Genomic DNA, 15,768 nt, shown 5'->3' with positions numbered 1-15,768 from the left:
GGGTTAAGCCGCTGCCTTCGGCTCAGGTCATGATCTCAGGGTCCTGGGATCGAGTCCCGCGTCGGGCTCTCTGCTCAGCGGGGAGCCTGCTTCCCTCTCTCTCTCTGCCTGCCTCTCTGTCTACTCGTGATCTCTCTCTGTCAAATAAATAAAATAAAAAAATATTTAAAAAAAAAAAAAGCGTACCTGCTTTACTGTGCTCTGCCTGAAAAACCTGCCTTAACTGGACTTCCCTCCTCCCCACCCCCAACATCTTTTGTCTTTAGCTCCAGGTGGATTTAAGTGGCCGACTTCAGGTTTGTGAATGCACTTGATGAGAGGAAACAAAACAACGCTAAAAATGTGTCTCGTATCTGTTTTGTAGGCCCATAACCGAAACCTGCTCTCCATAGATTTTGATCATATAACTCGCACGGGAAAGATCTATGATGACCACCGGAAATTCACCCTTCGAATTCTTTATGACCAGACTGGACGACCTATTCTGTGGTCTCCTGTAAGCAGATATAATGAAGTGAACATCACATATTCACCTTCGGGATTGGTGACGTTTATTCAGAGAGGGATGTGGAATGAAAAAATGGAATATGACCAGAGTGGAAAAATAATTTCGAGAACTTGGGCTGATGGCAAAATTTGGAGCTATACCTACTTAGAAAAGGTTAGTATGTCGGGAAAATAAACTAGTTTTGAGTTTCTGAATAAGAATATTGAAAATGGCCCTAAATTACCAATCATGGTGAAGAGACCTACAGGAGTCTATTCTGGCTGTTCTGCTCTGTAGAAGTAAAAACAACAACAAAATGTACCTATAAGGATAAACAGCTTTTCTGTTAAAAACGTCCCCCAACCCCACACTCTGCCAGGTACTCTTGGAAACTGAAGTCAGGATAATGGCTTAGCTTTCTCCTCATTTGAGCGTATTTGTTCATGCTTTTGAAAAGGTATCCTTGTTATTATGAAAGCTCATACTGAGGTAAAATAGGTACAAAATTATAAAATTGTGTGTTAATGTATCTCAGCTCTGGAGAAGAGCCTCTTAGAGGATACGAAATTCTAATTTTGTTGGGATAATCAGTGAAGTTCTAGTAAGTATACATTTGAGGACTAATCTTCACAAGTAATCAGTCTGAGCAAATGATGGCAGTGGGGCTTCATTGGTAATAGTCCTCTGTGTGTACAGTGAGTCTCCAACAGCACCCGTAATGGGAGCCTGTGGGCTCCTGTCTGGTGGAAATAGACAAGGATTTTAATCCCATCCCTGGAACCATTTGTCAAACAGCCCCCACAGGGCAAAATCAGTAGCAGAGAACAATAAGAGAGAATGATTTCCATCTACCATCTCAATTTCTGATGTCCTAAGATGGCATCTCTTATTTCCCAAATCTGTCCATTCAACTGAATTCACCAGTCCTGAATTAATTCCTGGGAAAACTGAAAAAATGCTTTCCCTTGAGGATTCAAGGGTAATCAGTGCACGTTAACCCCTAGAAGTTCTTACAGAAGTCGTAGGAGCTTATAGCTCCCATGACAGAATTTCACTATTTGTACCCAATAATGTCAGGCCTTTTTGACACACTCCCCAAAGTTTTTTTTTGGGGGGGGGAGGAAGTGTGCCAGTGGTTGTATGTCATTATAAAACTATAATACAACTTCCCAGAGGCAGTTGCTGGGGAACTTGCCAAGTTGGAAATGCCTAGGAGATAAAGCAGAATTTCGCTTGGGAACCAGGGTAAAGAAGAGAGTTCTTTGTTCTATCCACCCCTTGTCTGCTGAAGAAATAGATCAAATTTATCACCTATACTCTACACTGGGAACATCTGAATCTTACAGAGTGGGTCTTTCCTCTTGAATTTTGATAATAAGAATTATCTGAAAAAATCCTATGGCTTATGTCCACAAAGGACTAAACCTGGCACAAAGTTCCCTGAATCCAAAAAAAAGATACCACTGATTATTAGATTCTAGGCTGATTTGTTTTTCGAGGAATGAGGATGGGTTTGCACTAACCCTTCCACAGGTCATAGATGGTGGCTAGTGGAGTAGCCAACACTCCCTAGGAATGTGCATGGGTTTGAACTCCTAACTTCATTAGCACCATGGTTTGGCCACTGAGCTCTGTCTGCCTGTAGACAGTAGCATCTGAGTCTCTAAGACTTTACCTTTAGGCTGCCCATACAATAGCGAAAGAGCCTATTAAAAACGTATAGCTCTTCATACAGCCTCTTTGACACCGACGAAGAAATTTTCTTTTTTCTCTTTTCTGAATTAACTATTTCAACAAACTTTCCTGAGCAAAGAATCATGTGAAGGAAACTCCAGGTAAGTTCACTTTGCTCCAGAAACTGAGTTGGCAATCTCTTTGAAAACAAATAAAACTGTGAGACTGCTGGTGTCTGCAGTGGACAGAAATAAGACGTGACTGATGTATCATCTATCAAGAGGAGCCCTAGTGCCTTCCAAAGAATACTCTACTGGCCAGTGAGACAAACTGAAACACTTGTGCCTTTTAGTTGACTTTGTCACTTTCTTGAGTTCACATTTAATTTGTTCTCTAATGAAAAGGTAGCCCCAGGGCTCCTGGGTGGCTCAGTCAGTTAAGCGTCCAAATCTTGATCTCAGCTCAGGTCTTGATCTCAGGGTGGGGAGTTCAAGCTCGGTTTTGGACTGGTTACTGGGTGGGCGTGGAGCCTACATTTAAAAAAAAATGGATAGCCCTTGACTTAAACAATCATATCATGCAAAACTCAGAACCTGCAAAATAAACAACTATGGAATGGTTCTTTACTTTCCAAAAATCATTTATCATGAGATTGATTTTTTTTTAAGATTTTATTTATTTATTTGACAGACAGAGATCACAAGTCGGCAGAGAGGCAGGCAGAGAGAGGGGGGGGAAGCAACCTCCCTGCTGAGCAGAAAGCCTGATGTGGGGCTCAACCCCAGGACCACGACGGGAGCCGAAGGCAGAGGCTTTAACCCACTGAGCCACCCAGGAGCCCCTGTCATGAGATTGATTTTATTAACGTTATAATTACCAGTAATAATAACTAATCCACTGAATAGTTATGATGATTAAATGAAATAACTGAATATAAAGCAACCAGAACATCTAATCATAAAATAAGTTAGTTTTTTCCATTTACGTAATGCATTATAGCATTTATTTTTCCAGTCGCTAACAAATGCTACTTACTTACTGCTACTTAAAGGAATATTAAAATAAGAAAGAACAGAAGGAAGGAAAGGAGGAAGGGAAATGAAGGAAGGAAAAAAGAAGAAAATTAAGGCATTTTTGAAATTGTGATTCTAGAAAATAAAAAGGGAAGGAATATTGAATTTACCAAAATCCAATGTACATGTAACTTTTGCAGTGAGGTGGTGAGGTTCTGTATCTTCCTGTGCTCTTTTCAATCCTCTTTTTAACATGGTCTTTGCTGGCACATTCTTTCACTATGTCTGGGGCAGAGCAAAGACAAAGAGACAGGCTTTTGTAGTATATTTTAAAGTAAGAATTCTCAAGCTTGAAAATGTATACCTCATTTTATGCCTCAAAATACCTCTGTAAATTTGCTTGCCATCCCTATACCATGATATATTTAAAAGCAACGGCAAATATTTCACCTTAATGTACAGAAATTTTGTAGAGATCGTGTGACTTCCTCTAGAGCAGTGCAAGTTATGTGTATCATTTTCATGCACAATGGTCTGCAGCCATTAGGAGAAAAATAATTATTGGGGTAATAGCTGTGGTTGCTTAAATGATCTCTTCTCTATTAAAAAAAATCAATTATTGTTTCTTAAATTTTCTCTATGTGGTCATTAATTCTCTATCTTGATTTATGAGACTTCTTTGAGTTAATTATATTTTGAAGACTTGTGGAGCTAAAATTTTGTATTAACGGTAAATGTAAATCTTCCGGTTTCCTAAAATCGTTCCTAAGGACTTCATTTTTAAAATGCATTTAAAGATATTTTATAATCATTTAATAAGATGTTTTGTCTGATACATTTACACAAAATTGCCTCTTAGGGGCTGAAATTTTCAAAGGCTACTTAAAGGATACAATGCCAGTTGCCTTGAGCTTCCAGGTGACCCCACACTGCCATCTGGTGGTTATTCGGGTGCTTTAACTTCTCAAATTTCTACCATCGCTCATTTCTATTCTTGTTCAAATGAATATACATGCTTGCTCTTTTTTTCTTCTTTACAATGATGTCTTTCACGATCTCACAACGCATGAAAAAAATACAAAGTCTCCCACTCTATTGTTTAGACTCAGAAGAAATGCCCTTTTTTTCCTGCTGTAGCTGCACGGTGAGCTCTGGATGGACCCATAAGCATTGTTTTTGAACAAACTGATAATAATGCCCACCCAAAGCGAAAAAGCAGCCAAGTGAGAGCTAAATGGCATTCTGGCAACACAACAGTTACATTCACGAGATTTCTAATCACGTCATCCACATGCCTGCCATTGGCAGAAAGCTTTAAAACAGGGCAGGGAGCTTTTGAGACTGCACAGCATGAGCAGCACCTAGGACAGGGTCCGGCAGTGGTTCACTGCTGAGCGATGGATGAGACGGGAGAGAACACAATGGCAGTGTGCTATAAATGTTTGGCAAGGCACGCACAGCGACTGGAAAAGGCATGGCCCGGGCAGGCTGGTACTAGATAATGTGTGGGAGCCATATGGTGATTGTCCCTGGCCCGCATCACAGGTGACAGATGTCATTTGTTCATGGCAAACTGACAGAAGAGACTGGAAAGGAGCTGAGAAGTCTGACTTTGAGCAGAGAGCTAATGCAAAGGCATTTTTCACCAGCTCCCTCCAGGTTCTGTTGGTTCCGCCTTGGTCAAGGAGGTGGCTCTCCCTTCATGTCCTCATGCCAAGTCTCCTGCTTCTGGTCATTGGGGGTTTTTCGGAGCTGCAGGTTGTCCCCAGGTGATGAGGTGACTGGCTTGTGACACGCAGCTTTGTACCCTCAAGGCAGAGTACTTGGTGGGAAAAAACAGAAAGCAGGAACAAATGAGTGAATAACTGTGGACTTTGACTTCACGGTACTGACATATGATTCAAAATCAATAATTCTCAGAAGGCAGGGAGGATATGCAGTTCCAAGAAATAGATTTAATACTAGAATATAATTTCATATTTAGAAGAAGGAAGTGTACATTATATATGCTTCTGTAATTTATAGTCATAAATATTTATGTAATTTATGTTTAGAAAATGAAAAGATACCTATTGTTTTCACAATACAAACTTCAGAAAATAAAGCTCAAATGAATCCTTTTGCTTGATAAGGTAATTCTCAAGAAGGGAGGGGTAAAGCTTCCTTAGAGAGTTTTATCAGAGTCTTTATGGTGAACATTTTTAATTTTTATTAAAAGATGAGATCTAAATGCTTTTCAATTAGAAATAGGATTAAGTTCTCTGTAAAATAGTGCTCCTTTTATGTTTGTATTTAAAGTTAAATAAGGTAAACCAGTATCAGTGAAATACCTAATCACACACAAGGCATTTAACCTCAACAAATAACTATTTGTGAAATACAGATCAGTTGGGAGGAAAGGGATTGCATATCCAGAGAATTCTTCACTTTTTAATGGCATGGTCCCCTAATATAGTTCTAAACATGAATTGCTCGTCAACTATACTCAATTTTTTTTTAAATGTCAACTACAGGGCCTCCTGACTGGCTCAGTTGATAGAATGTGAGACTCTCGATCTTGGGGTTATAAATTCGAGCCCCACATTAGGTGTGGAGATTACTTAAAAATAAAATCTTTTTCAAAAATGTCAACTATACTTGGGGCGCCTGGATGGCTCATTTGGTTGGGCAACTGCCTTAGGCTCGGGTTGTGGTCTTGGAGTCCCCGGATCGAGTCCCACATGGGGCTCCCTGCTCGGCGGGGAGTCTGCTTCTTCCTCCGACCCTCCCCCTTCTCGTGCTCTCTCTCTCTCTCAAATCAATGGATAAAATCTTAAGAAAAAATGTCAACCATACTCAAAAAATAAAACGTGAATTGCAAAGGAATAATTGTAATATTTTATATACAAAATTGCTTGGTTGCTTGTCTTTCTCCTCCATTACACTGTAAGCTCTATGAGGATAGACCTCATGACTGCCCACTACTATATCTACTAGGGTCCACCTCAGTGCCTGGCACATAGCAAGTGGTCGATAAATCTGTGCTGAGTGGATGAATGTGTTTCTTTAATCTCCTTTAATCGCCTCAGCTTCAGTGGTACATGTTAAGCCACTTTGCCTTTGTCTCGTTTCAGTCTGTGATGCTTCTGTTACATAGCCAGCGGCGCTACATCTTTGAGTACGACCAGTCGGATTGTCTGCTCTCAGTCACCATGCCGAGTATGGTCCGCCACAGCCTGCAAACCATGCTTTCAGTGGGCTACTACCGAAACATCTACACCCCGCCAGACAGTAGCACTTCTTTTATCCAAGACTATAGTCGAGATGGCCGACTGCTACAGACCCTGCATCTGGGAACAGGGCGCAGAGTTTTATACAAATACACCAAGCAAGCAAGGCTGTCTGAGATTCTCTATGATACCACTCAGGTCACATTAACATATGAAGAGTCTTCTGGAGTCATTAAGACAATACACCTGATGCACGATGGCTTCATTTGCACAATCAGATATAGGCAAACAGGTGTGTTGTGAAAGGGTGGCAATGGGTACAACTGTATCGGTCAGTATTTTCTTATGACTTTTTTGCTGGCCATGGTGTGAAATAGAAGCACTGACCTATACACATCCAATCCCATAAATGTTCACTCTGGTTGTTAAATTATCTTCCGTTGAAAATTGAAAACCTATTACAGACTGAATGAAAGCCGATTCCTTAAAAACCCACCATGCATTTCTCTGTCTCTGTCTCAGTTCTCAGAAAAGTTGAGATCTAAGAACCTCATCCAACCGTGTGCTCCTTCCTAAATCACTACCAGATCTTCCCAGAGATGCAGCTGCAAGAGTTGATCCTCCCTGAAACGATCTCAAGCCCCATGTAACCTCTATAAGCCTCAGAGGATGGCAAAATATGTTCAAAGTCAGGACTTTTGAATATATTTCATCCTTTGGGCTTAGCTCATAAAGTGCCCAGAGTCACTTACCTTCATGCTGGATTTTGTCAACACCTGACCTGCTGACTTTGTAGCACAGGTTAAACGAATTGAAAGTACTTTCGTCGGTGATTATAACAAGAAAACATGTTGATAGTATCAGTTTCCTCACCCCAAGGCACTGGATGGGCTGTTACTTACATAGTTCCTATAATTAAATTATTCTATAACTATAGCATACAGTGCTTTTTTCATACTTACTGACCACAACTATGAGAGTATGTACCTATGAGATGATATGCCCAGGCATGAGGTATCAGAAGTCAATCTCTCATATCTTATTTTGAATGTAGAAGCATCACTACTAAAGGCACTGACACTAGATCTTTCTGATTGCTCAACATTATGCATCTAGCTCTGTTCTCACTGCTTTTATTTTGATTCCTCAGGACCTCTTATTGGACGCCAGATCTTCAGATTCAGCGAAGAAGGGCTGGTGAATGCTCGGTTTGACTACAGCTACAACAACTTCCGAGTCACCAGCATGCAAGCTGTGATCAATGAAACCCCTTTGCCCATAGATCTGTATCGATATGTTGATGTTTCCGGTAGAACAGAGCAGTTTGGAAAATTCAGTGTCATTAATTACGATTTAAATCAGGTCATAACTACTACAGTGATGAAGCACACTAAGATCTTCAGTGCCAACGGACAAGTCATTGAAGTCCAATATGAAATCCTAAAGGCCATTGCCTACTGGATGACTATTCAATATGATAATATGGGGCGTATGGTAATATGTGATATAAGAGTGGGAGTAGATGCCAACATAACAAGATACTTCTATGAATATGATTCTGATGGGCAACTTCAAACTGTTTCTGTAAATGACAAAACCCAGTGGCGTTATAGTTATGATCTGAATGGAAACATCAACCTCTTAAGCCATGGGAATAGTGCTCGTCTTACTCCTCTCCGATATGACCTCCGAGACCGTATCACCAGACTAGGAGAAATTCAGTATAAAATGGATGAAGATGGCTTTCTGAGGCAGAGGGGAAATGACATATTTGAATATAATTCTAACGGTCTGCTGCAGAAAGCCTACAATAAGGCTTCTGGCTGGACTGTGCAGTATTACTATGATGGGCTTGGGCGACGTGTCGCCAGTAAGTCCAGCCTAGGGCAGCACCTTCAGTTCTTTTATGCAGACCTTGCCAACCCCATAAGAGTTACTCATTTGTACAACCACACGAGCTCAGAGATTACATCCCTGTATTATGATCTCCAAGGTCACCTTATTGCCATGGAGCTAAGCAGTGGTGAAGAATATTATGTAGCTTGTGATAATACAGGCACCCCACTGGCTGTGTTCAGCAGTCGAGGTCAGGTGATAAAAGAGATATTGTACACACCTTATGGAGATATCTATCATGACACTTACCCTGACTTTCAGGTCATCATTGGTTTTCATGGAGGACTCTATGATTTGCTCACTAAATTAGTGCACCTGGGGCAAAGAGATTATGATGTTGTTGCTGGCAGGTGGACAATGCCTAATCATCACATATGGAAACAGTTGAACCTCCTTCCTAAACCATTCAACCTCTACTCCTTTGAAAATAACTACCCAGTTGGCAAAATTCAAGATGTTGCAAAGTATACCACAGGTATAGAACTTTACACTAAACTTGAAATAACTCCATGGTGTTTATTACATGATCTCAGTGCCTCCGTAAATATACTTCCTCTTCCCGCCAGTTAGCCCACAAGTTATTGTGCAGTCACTCTCTTCCTTAGTCTTCTAGAGTGAGCACAACTATGCAAGTGGCATAAAACATGATGCTTTTGCATCCCAGGACAACTATTCTTTCTTTTTAAGCTTTCTGTTTGTAGATTTCACTCTTAAAACTTATACGAGGGGCTCCTGGGTGGCTCAGTTGGTTAAGCGTCTACCTTCAGCTCAGGTCATGACCTCGGGGTCCTTGGAATGAGCCCGTGTGGGGCTCTTGGCTCAGCAGAGAGTCTGCTTCCCCCTTCTTCCTCTCCCTCTCCCCCTGCTTGTGTTCACTCTCTCTCAAATAAATAAGTAAATGAATAAATAAAATCCTTTTTTTAAAAAAGCATATCTGAATAATTTCATAAAGGAAAAATTCAGGATTATGTTCCATCAGATAAATCTAATACTGTGGTCTGTGTGGCCTCAGTACCGTTACCATATTAAGAGTTTCAGTATTGTAAACTGAACCTATCTCTGTGATTGCCCATGAATCAAAAGGCTTCCCATTTTAGAGCTGGTGAGAGAAGGGGGAATTTTATCCCTAACTTTCCATTGGCTGAACATTTAGAAGGCAGGAGAGGTATCGTTCAGGCTTTCCACAAAGGTTGTAAAATATGGGCTTCATCATTTTTTTCTTTTATATTTTGTGCCTCACAGACATTGGAAGTTGGTTGGAGCTGTTTGGTTTCCAGTTACACAATGTTCTACCTGGATTTCCCAAACCAGAATTAGAAAATCTGGAATTAACTTATGAGCTTCTACAGCTTCAGACAAAAACTCAAGAGTGGGATCCTGGAAAGGTCTGTAAAAATTTTACCATCTCTATTTATCGGAAAAAACAGAAGGGCATCCAATACCATGATATGGCATTAACATATACTTCCTTACTTATTTTTGAGTTGTCTTGAATATTCACTGAAATGTCTACAATTAATGAGGAGGTAGAAAATAAGCTTCCATGAGGAAAGGATCAGGGAGTTGGAGCTTTTAGAAAAGAGAAGACTAACATGGGATTTGATGACCTGCTGCGGTAGATAAACAGGAGAAAATAAACTTTTAAAAAATTCTGGATCAGGCTACCAAGGGCAATTTTGGATTCTGTATAGAGGAAACTGTTCACTGACAGACATAAAAGCTTCAGATTTCCAACAGTGAGATAATTTAGGGTGTAGCGCATTAAAAGCATGGGTAGAACAGAATTAAATTATTCTGACAAAGAAAAAGTATGTAAGAGCAATGAAGTAAAAATAATAAATACTATAGGGATAAAGTCTCTGGGAAAATAAGAATACAAAACTATTCACAGTTCAGCAGATAATTTCATCAAGAATATGAGGTACAAATGAAAACAAGAGGTAACTGTTTCTTTCAGTTGAAAGAAATGGAGGAGTGTCTCTTTGCAGGAAAGAAAAATTACTTCAGCAAAATAAAACTGGTGTTTGGATGGGAGAGCTTGAAATGTAAATTAGGGGCGCCTGGGTGGCTTAGCTGGTTAAACATCTGCCTTCAGCTCAGGTCATGATCCTGGGGTTCTGGGGTCCAGTCTGGTCCCCTTGCTCAGCAGGGAGTTCGCTTCTCCCTCACCCTCTGCCTCTGGCCCCCCTCCCCCAACTCATGCTCTCTCTCTCTCTCAAATAAATAAAATCTTTTTAAAAAATTATAAGGGAAAAACAAATCTAAATAGGTACTATAGGCTTATTCTGTTTTGTAAATACATATAATATGAAAAAGCAATTTTGCAATTAAAAATTAACAGTCCTTTTTATAATTAAAAGTCCTTTTAAAAAATTAATCAAAATTTTGAAACTGCTGAAGCTTTGTTGTGGATACGTGGTGGTTCATTATTCTCTTTATTTCCTAGTATGTGTGAAAATTCCCGTAATAAAAAGGGGTTTTTTTTTAAGTCCACTTAAGAAGATTAGTGAATTTCTTGCTGATTTGCTGTGGTTATTTAGAAGGTCATAATCTGTTTAAAAGCAAGAATAATGCCGTAAGCTGTCTCTACTCCTCACTGTGATTAATGTATCACACCACATACAGTAACAAACAGCTAGTCAGTATTAGTTAAATTGGTGAAGTTGAAATGTCTTTTTTGGGGGAGAGCTGGACCCACTTAACTTGAAGTGACTTCTAGTTCTGAGATTCTGTGATACCAGGTTTGAACATACTTCCTCATGTTTAACTCATCAAGACCTCAAGAAGTATATGCCAGGTGACCAAGTAACCTGTTAGTCTTGTCTTTGCCAAATCTCTGGTGAAGAGATTCCGATTTTGGCTTATTGTGAAATCACTCACCAGCACAGTAAAGCAAGAAGGTGCTGCTCACAATCACCAAGCATTTGCACTGTGCTTTCTTCTTTCCTAGACTATTCTAGGTATTCAGTGTGAGCTCCAGAAACAGCTCAGGAATTTCATTTCCTTGGACCAACTTCCTATGACTCCCCGATACAATGATGGACGGTGCCTTGAAGGAGGGAAGCAACCCAGGTTTGCTGCTGTTCCTTCTGTTTTTGGAAAAGGTATAAAATTCGCCATCAAGGATGGCATAGTAACAGCGGATATTATAGGAGTAGCAAATGAAGATAGCAGGCGGCTTGCTGCCATTCTCAATAATGCTCATTACCTGGAAAACCTACATTTTACCATAGAGGGGAGGGACACTCACTACTTCATTAAGCTTGGGTCTCTGGAGGAAGACCTGGTGCTCATTGGTAACACTGGGGGGAGGCGGATTCTAGAGAATGGTGTCAATGTCACTGTGTCTCAGATGACTTCTGTGTTGAATGGGAGGACTAGACGGTTTGCAGATATCCAGCTCCAGCACGGGGCTCTGTGCTTTAACATCCGGTATGGGACAACTGTCGAAGAGGAAAAGAATCACGTGTTGGAGATTGCCAGACAGCGCGCTGTGGCCCAGGCCTGGACTAAGGAACAGAGGAGGCTGCAAGAAGGGGAGGAGGGTATTCGAGCATGGACAGAGGGGGAAAAGCAGCAGCTTTTGAGCACCGGGAGGGTACAAGGTTATGATGGGTATTTTGTTTTGTCTGTTGAGCAGTATTTAGAACTTTCTGACAGTGCCAACAATATTCACTTTATGAGACAGAGCGAAATAGGCAGGAGGTAACAAAAAAAATCTCTGCCTTTGCGTCACCAAAGACTGCCTGTTTTTAAAACATAAAATGGTTTATTGTATTGGTTTTCTAGATCAGAACTCTGTATATGTAAATATGGAGGAAAAACATATCCAACTGCCTTTCAATGTGACGGAAGATGGTATTTTAATATTGTTTGTTTAAACTCTTTAAGAAATGACAGAGATTTTTAGTTCTTGTGTGGCAGTATTCAAAATAACACAAGTAAAACAGCTAAAAAAAGTTTTCAGAAAGCACCACTTTAAATTTGGGGAGCCATGCATATATGTTCAAATATAAAGGACCCAACGTTCTCTATCTCTATTGTTACACGAAATTTCACGTTTAACTGTTGGCAGAACTTGTGGGTTATTTGAAAATGTGGTGCAATAGTATTCTGAACCTTGCATTTCGAAAGACTGCCAGCCCTTTCACATTTTCCAGATCCGTTATGGGAAACTTACAAAGAAGTATAAAATGTCCTCAGCCACCATCTCCCAGAGTCAGGACCCATTTGCCCTTCCTCCCTGATTATTCCTCCTTGCTTGTTAAAGTAAATGCCACGTTGTTGTGCTGTGTTTTGGCGTGCGGTGGCTGGGGTCGGCCTACCACGCTTCCCTGTGGGTGTGGTAACCAGACTGAAAGGCCACTATTTGCTTGTGTGTACATGATACCAAGGCAGCTGGCCAGTGTAACTTCTCCCACAAAACCCGTTTTGACTACATTTTTTTTTTTTTTTTTACCAAACCGTAAGCATAGCTTTTATTAACCTGGGTAAGAAGTTCTCCTTTATATATAGGGTGTGTTTTGGTTAGAGTTTCACATTAGTCATTCTGTATTGATACACTAATCCAATGGTTTTGTGCACACAAAAGGTAATTTACTACAAATGATTCTGCTAGAAAACAATAAGAGGCTTTAGCAGGCATCTATGCCTGGGATACCAGTAAATATGTTCACTACTAGCGCAGAAATTCACAAGAGCCAAAACCTTTATAAAAACAGACCTAGTACTATGACAAAAGGAAAGTACCAAAGGGAAGACCAAACCAAACATCACAGTAGTCGTCGCCACATTGACTCATCCCACTTAGATTTATCTTTCAAATGTACAATTCTGTATTGAACATCTCCCAGCCACAGTCAAGAAATTTAATTAAGCGAACCCTTTCCGATCTAAAACATTTCAGCTCATTATAGAGAGGCAGACTGTTTCTTACTAAAATAATTTATATGGTCAGTTATTTTAGTTCTCTGTCTCTACCCATTTATTTTGATTTAATCAAATGTCCTGCCTGGGAAAATAACTATTTTCCAGGAAGGGTTATTTTGTTCCATGATCAGTTAAACTTTGGAAAAAGATCAGGATTAGTGGTAACATCAGCTGCAGTTTCTCAATCTTTATGAATCCTATAGTGAAAAGAAGCCCCTTGGTGAGCTGTGAGATTTGTGCCCAGTGACAAAGAGACAGTTGGTAAAAACGCTGTGTAATTGTAAGTTACCACAAATGAAAATACATGACAGCACAATGCGGCCTGTTGAAAATTGCCCTGAGCCAGCTTCACCATCTTTCATCATTGAGTCACGCACATTTGCTATGTCTGAAGGAGAATTTATGATGGAATGTTACAGTTTGGATTCTTTCCAGCTACTACCTAAACGCGGTGTGAGGTCATTGCCTTGCTTTGTGATATTTTCTGAAAATATGCAATGTCAGAATTCAGGCTCCCATTAAGGTTTTTAAAGAGTCTGACTCCTTACTCCACCAAGCAGAAGGAGGGAAAGGCAAGGGCCTGCACACAGCAGGGAAGGGTAGATTCAAACATTTATTTCATTTTCAAACACTTCACATTGGGATTACCACATTCTTACACATGTATTCCGAGAGAAAGACAGAGAGAGATAATTGATGATAAACTCCTCTCTCTTTTTAATTGGAAGCACACCAGCTCAGGCGATTACGGATACAGACTACAATCATATTACTGTGTTGTTTGTTTTTCCCCCCACTCCTGAATCAGGTCTGTGTTAGTGGTACAGTATTTATTCAGAACGGGATTCTAAAATTATGAACAAACTTGTTGAAAATTTGAATACCTCCACACCAGCCTAAAAATGGACCTTAAGTTCCTAGAACCTCTGATGTTCTTTTAAATCAATGGAAAAATAATTTGCGAACTGTATATAGAGAGTGCATTCATAAATGTGATGATGTATTTTATCACTAATCTAAGATGTCAATATTAGAGTCTATTTTGCTTATATTTTAAGCAATTATTATACTTTTTTGCAATTCACTGATGATGTATCATTTTCGAACTGCTTTAAATATCCATTAGAAACAAATATTTGAAGCTTTTACTTAATAGTAATTACCTTGAACTGTGCATTTCTAGTTTGTAATACATATTTATTTAGTTTGTGCCTTTAGTTTCTTAAAGTTATATTTGTATTATATTCAGGAAATGCACTTTTTATCACTTACAGTTGTGGTTTTAATACTGCCTTGAACTACTGTTATTCTCTTTACCACTTCCAAAGTTTTTGGGAGGAAAGAGAAAAAAACCCAAAAGGTTAGCACCAATGAACAGTAAATCTAAGAGAAACATTTTGGCATTTCTTAATAAGAACATGGAGATACTGGGTACATCGTTCAGCTGAGCAGCTGAGTACAAAGAATGCCTTCATCGTTTTGTAATTCTGAAGTCTAACTTAATGAAAGAACAATTCGTTTGCATTTCCTGGTGAAAGTAAATGCATCTTAAAGTGAAATAGTTGAATTTCTCATACCCAGAGCACAGGCAGCTGACACTGCACAGCCAGACACCACTCAAGTACGTTCGAAGGAGAGCACCCTAGTTGGGGCTCTCGTGAAGAACATTCTGGGTTGGAGGCAGGGAATACTCTGTGGTGGTTTCTTTTTCCTAGTTAGGCCCATTTTATTTGTGCTGTTTTGTTTTGTTTCGTTTTGTTTTTCTCTTGCACTACGGTCTAGGGATCCAAATGAACTGCAAAGTTCGCAGTTTAACATTTAAATCCATTTATTTTTAGTTGTCATTATAATCATTATTGATTAGAAGCATGACTCTTGAAGGAAAGGGAAATAAAGCCCAATTCATCCCAATTTCTAGCAAAACATTCACCATATAAATAAGCATATGTTTTATTTTTAACCCAGCAAAATATTGTATAAAATAAGCGTGTCCTTTACTGTCAATTTATCTAGGAGATCTATAATATATAGACTATATATATATAATATAATATATATACAACGTAGCCAAATGTATAAAAACTTGACAATGTATAATTTGGAATTCACATGCTAACTACGTAGAGAGGTATAAAATTGAATGATAATTTTTCTAAGATTTTTCTTTTTCATAACTGTTAGCACAGCTTCGAGCACTCTATCACGTTGTTCCTACTCTTTCTTTTCCTTCCTTTTTTTAAAATCTATTTTTAACCAGACCAAGCCCCACTGTAATATCACCTGAGAGAGTCAAGGTGAAGTTTTTGCATTTATAAAGATACATTCCTGTAAGGCAATTGTAATGGAAGCCAAAGTACAGTAATCAAGTATTGAAAGACACTTTGGCGGAGACTGGAGTGTATTCTAGCTTGTGGAAAGACAGAAGGCTACAGATTGGATGCAACATTCTTGTTTTCTTGGAGGAACTCACATACACATAGCTGACCTGACTAGTACTTCAGATCTCAGACTGCTCTTCCACAGCCTTCTGTAAGGTTCTTTATTCTTCAAAAGAAAAACA

At 39.5% G+C, this 15,768-nt stretch overlaps 1 protein-coding gene across 3 annotated transcripts in view; it reads left to right on the top strand.

The window, feature by feature from the left end:
* The window catches only part of LOC111157267 (teneurin transmembrane protein 1), a 550,623-nt gene extending 534,855 nt beyond the window's left edge, over positions 1-15,768 (top strand). For all 3 annotated transcript variants that reach the window (XM_022518549.1, XM_022518550.1, XM_022518548.1), the window contains 5 exons: positions 365-661; positions 6,288-6,675; positions 7,534-8,754; positions 9,522-9,664; positions 11,230-15,768. In XM_022518549.1, coding sequence (XP_022374257.1) covers positions 365-661; positions 6,288-6,675; positions 7,534-8,754; positions 9,522-9,664; positions 11,230-11,988 — 2,808 coding nt within the window. In that variant the 3' untranslated portion in view covers positions 11,989-15,768. The remainder of the gene's footprint in view (positions 1-364; positions 662-6,287; positions 6,676-7,533; positions 8,755-9,521; positions 9,665-11,229) is intronic.

This window comes from Enhydra lutris, unplaced genomic scaffold (genome assembly GCF_002288905.1).
Source record: "Enhydra lutris kenyoni isolate GAN:26980312 unplaced genomic scaffold, ASM228890v2 scaffoldscaffold53, whole genome shotgun sequence".
NCBI lineage: Eukaryota > Metazoa > Chordata > Mammalia > Carnivora > Mustelidae > Enhydra > Enhydra lutris.
This window is presented reverse-complemented; position numbering and strand designations above follow the sequence as displayed.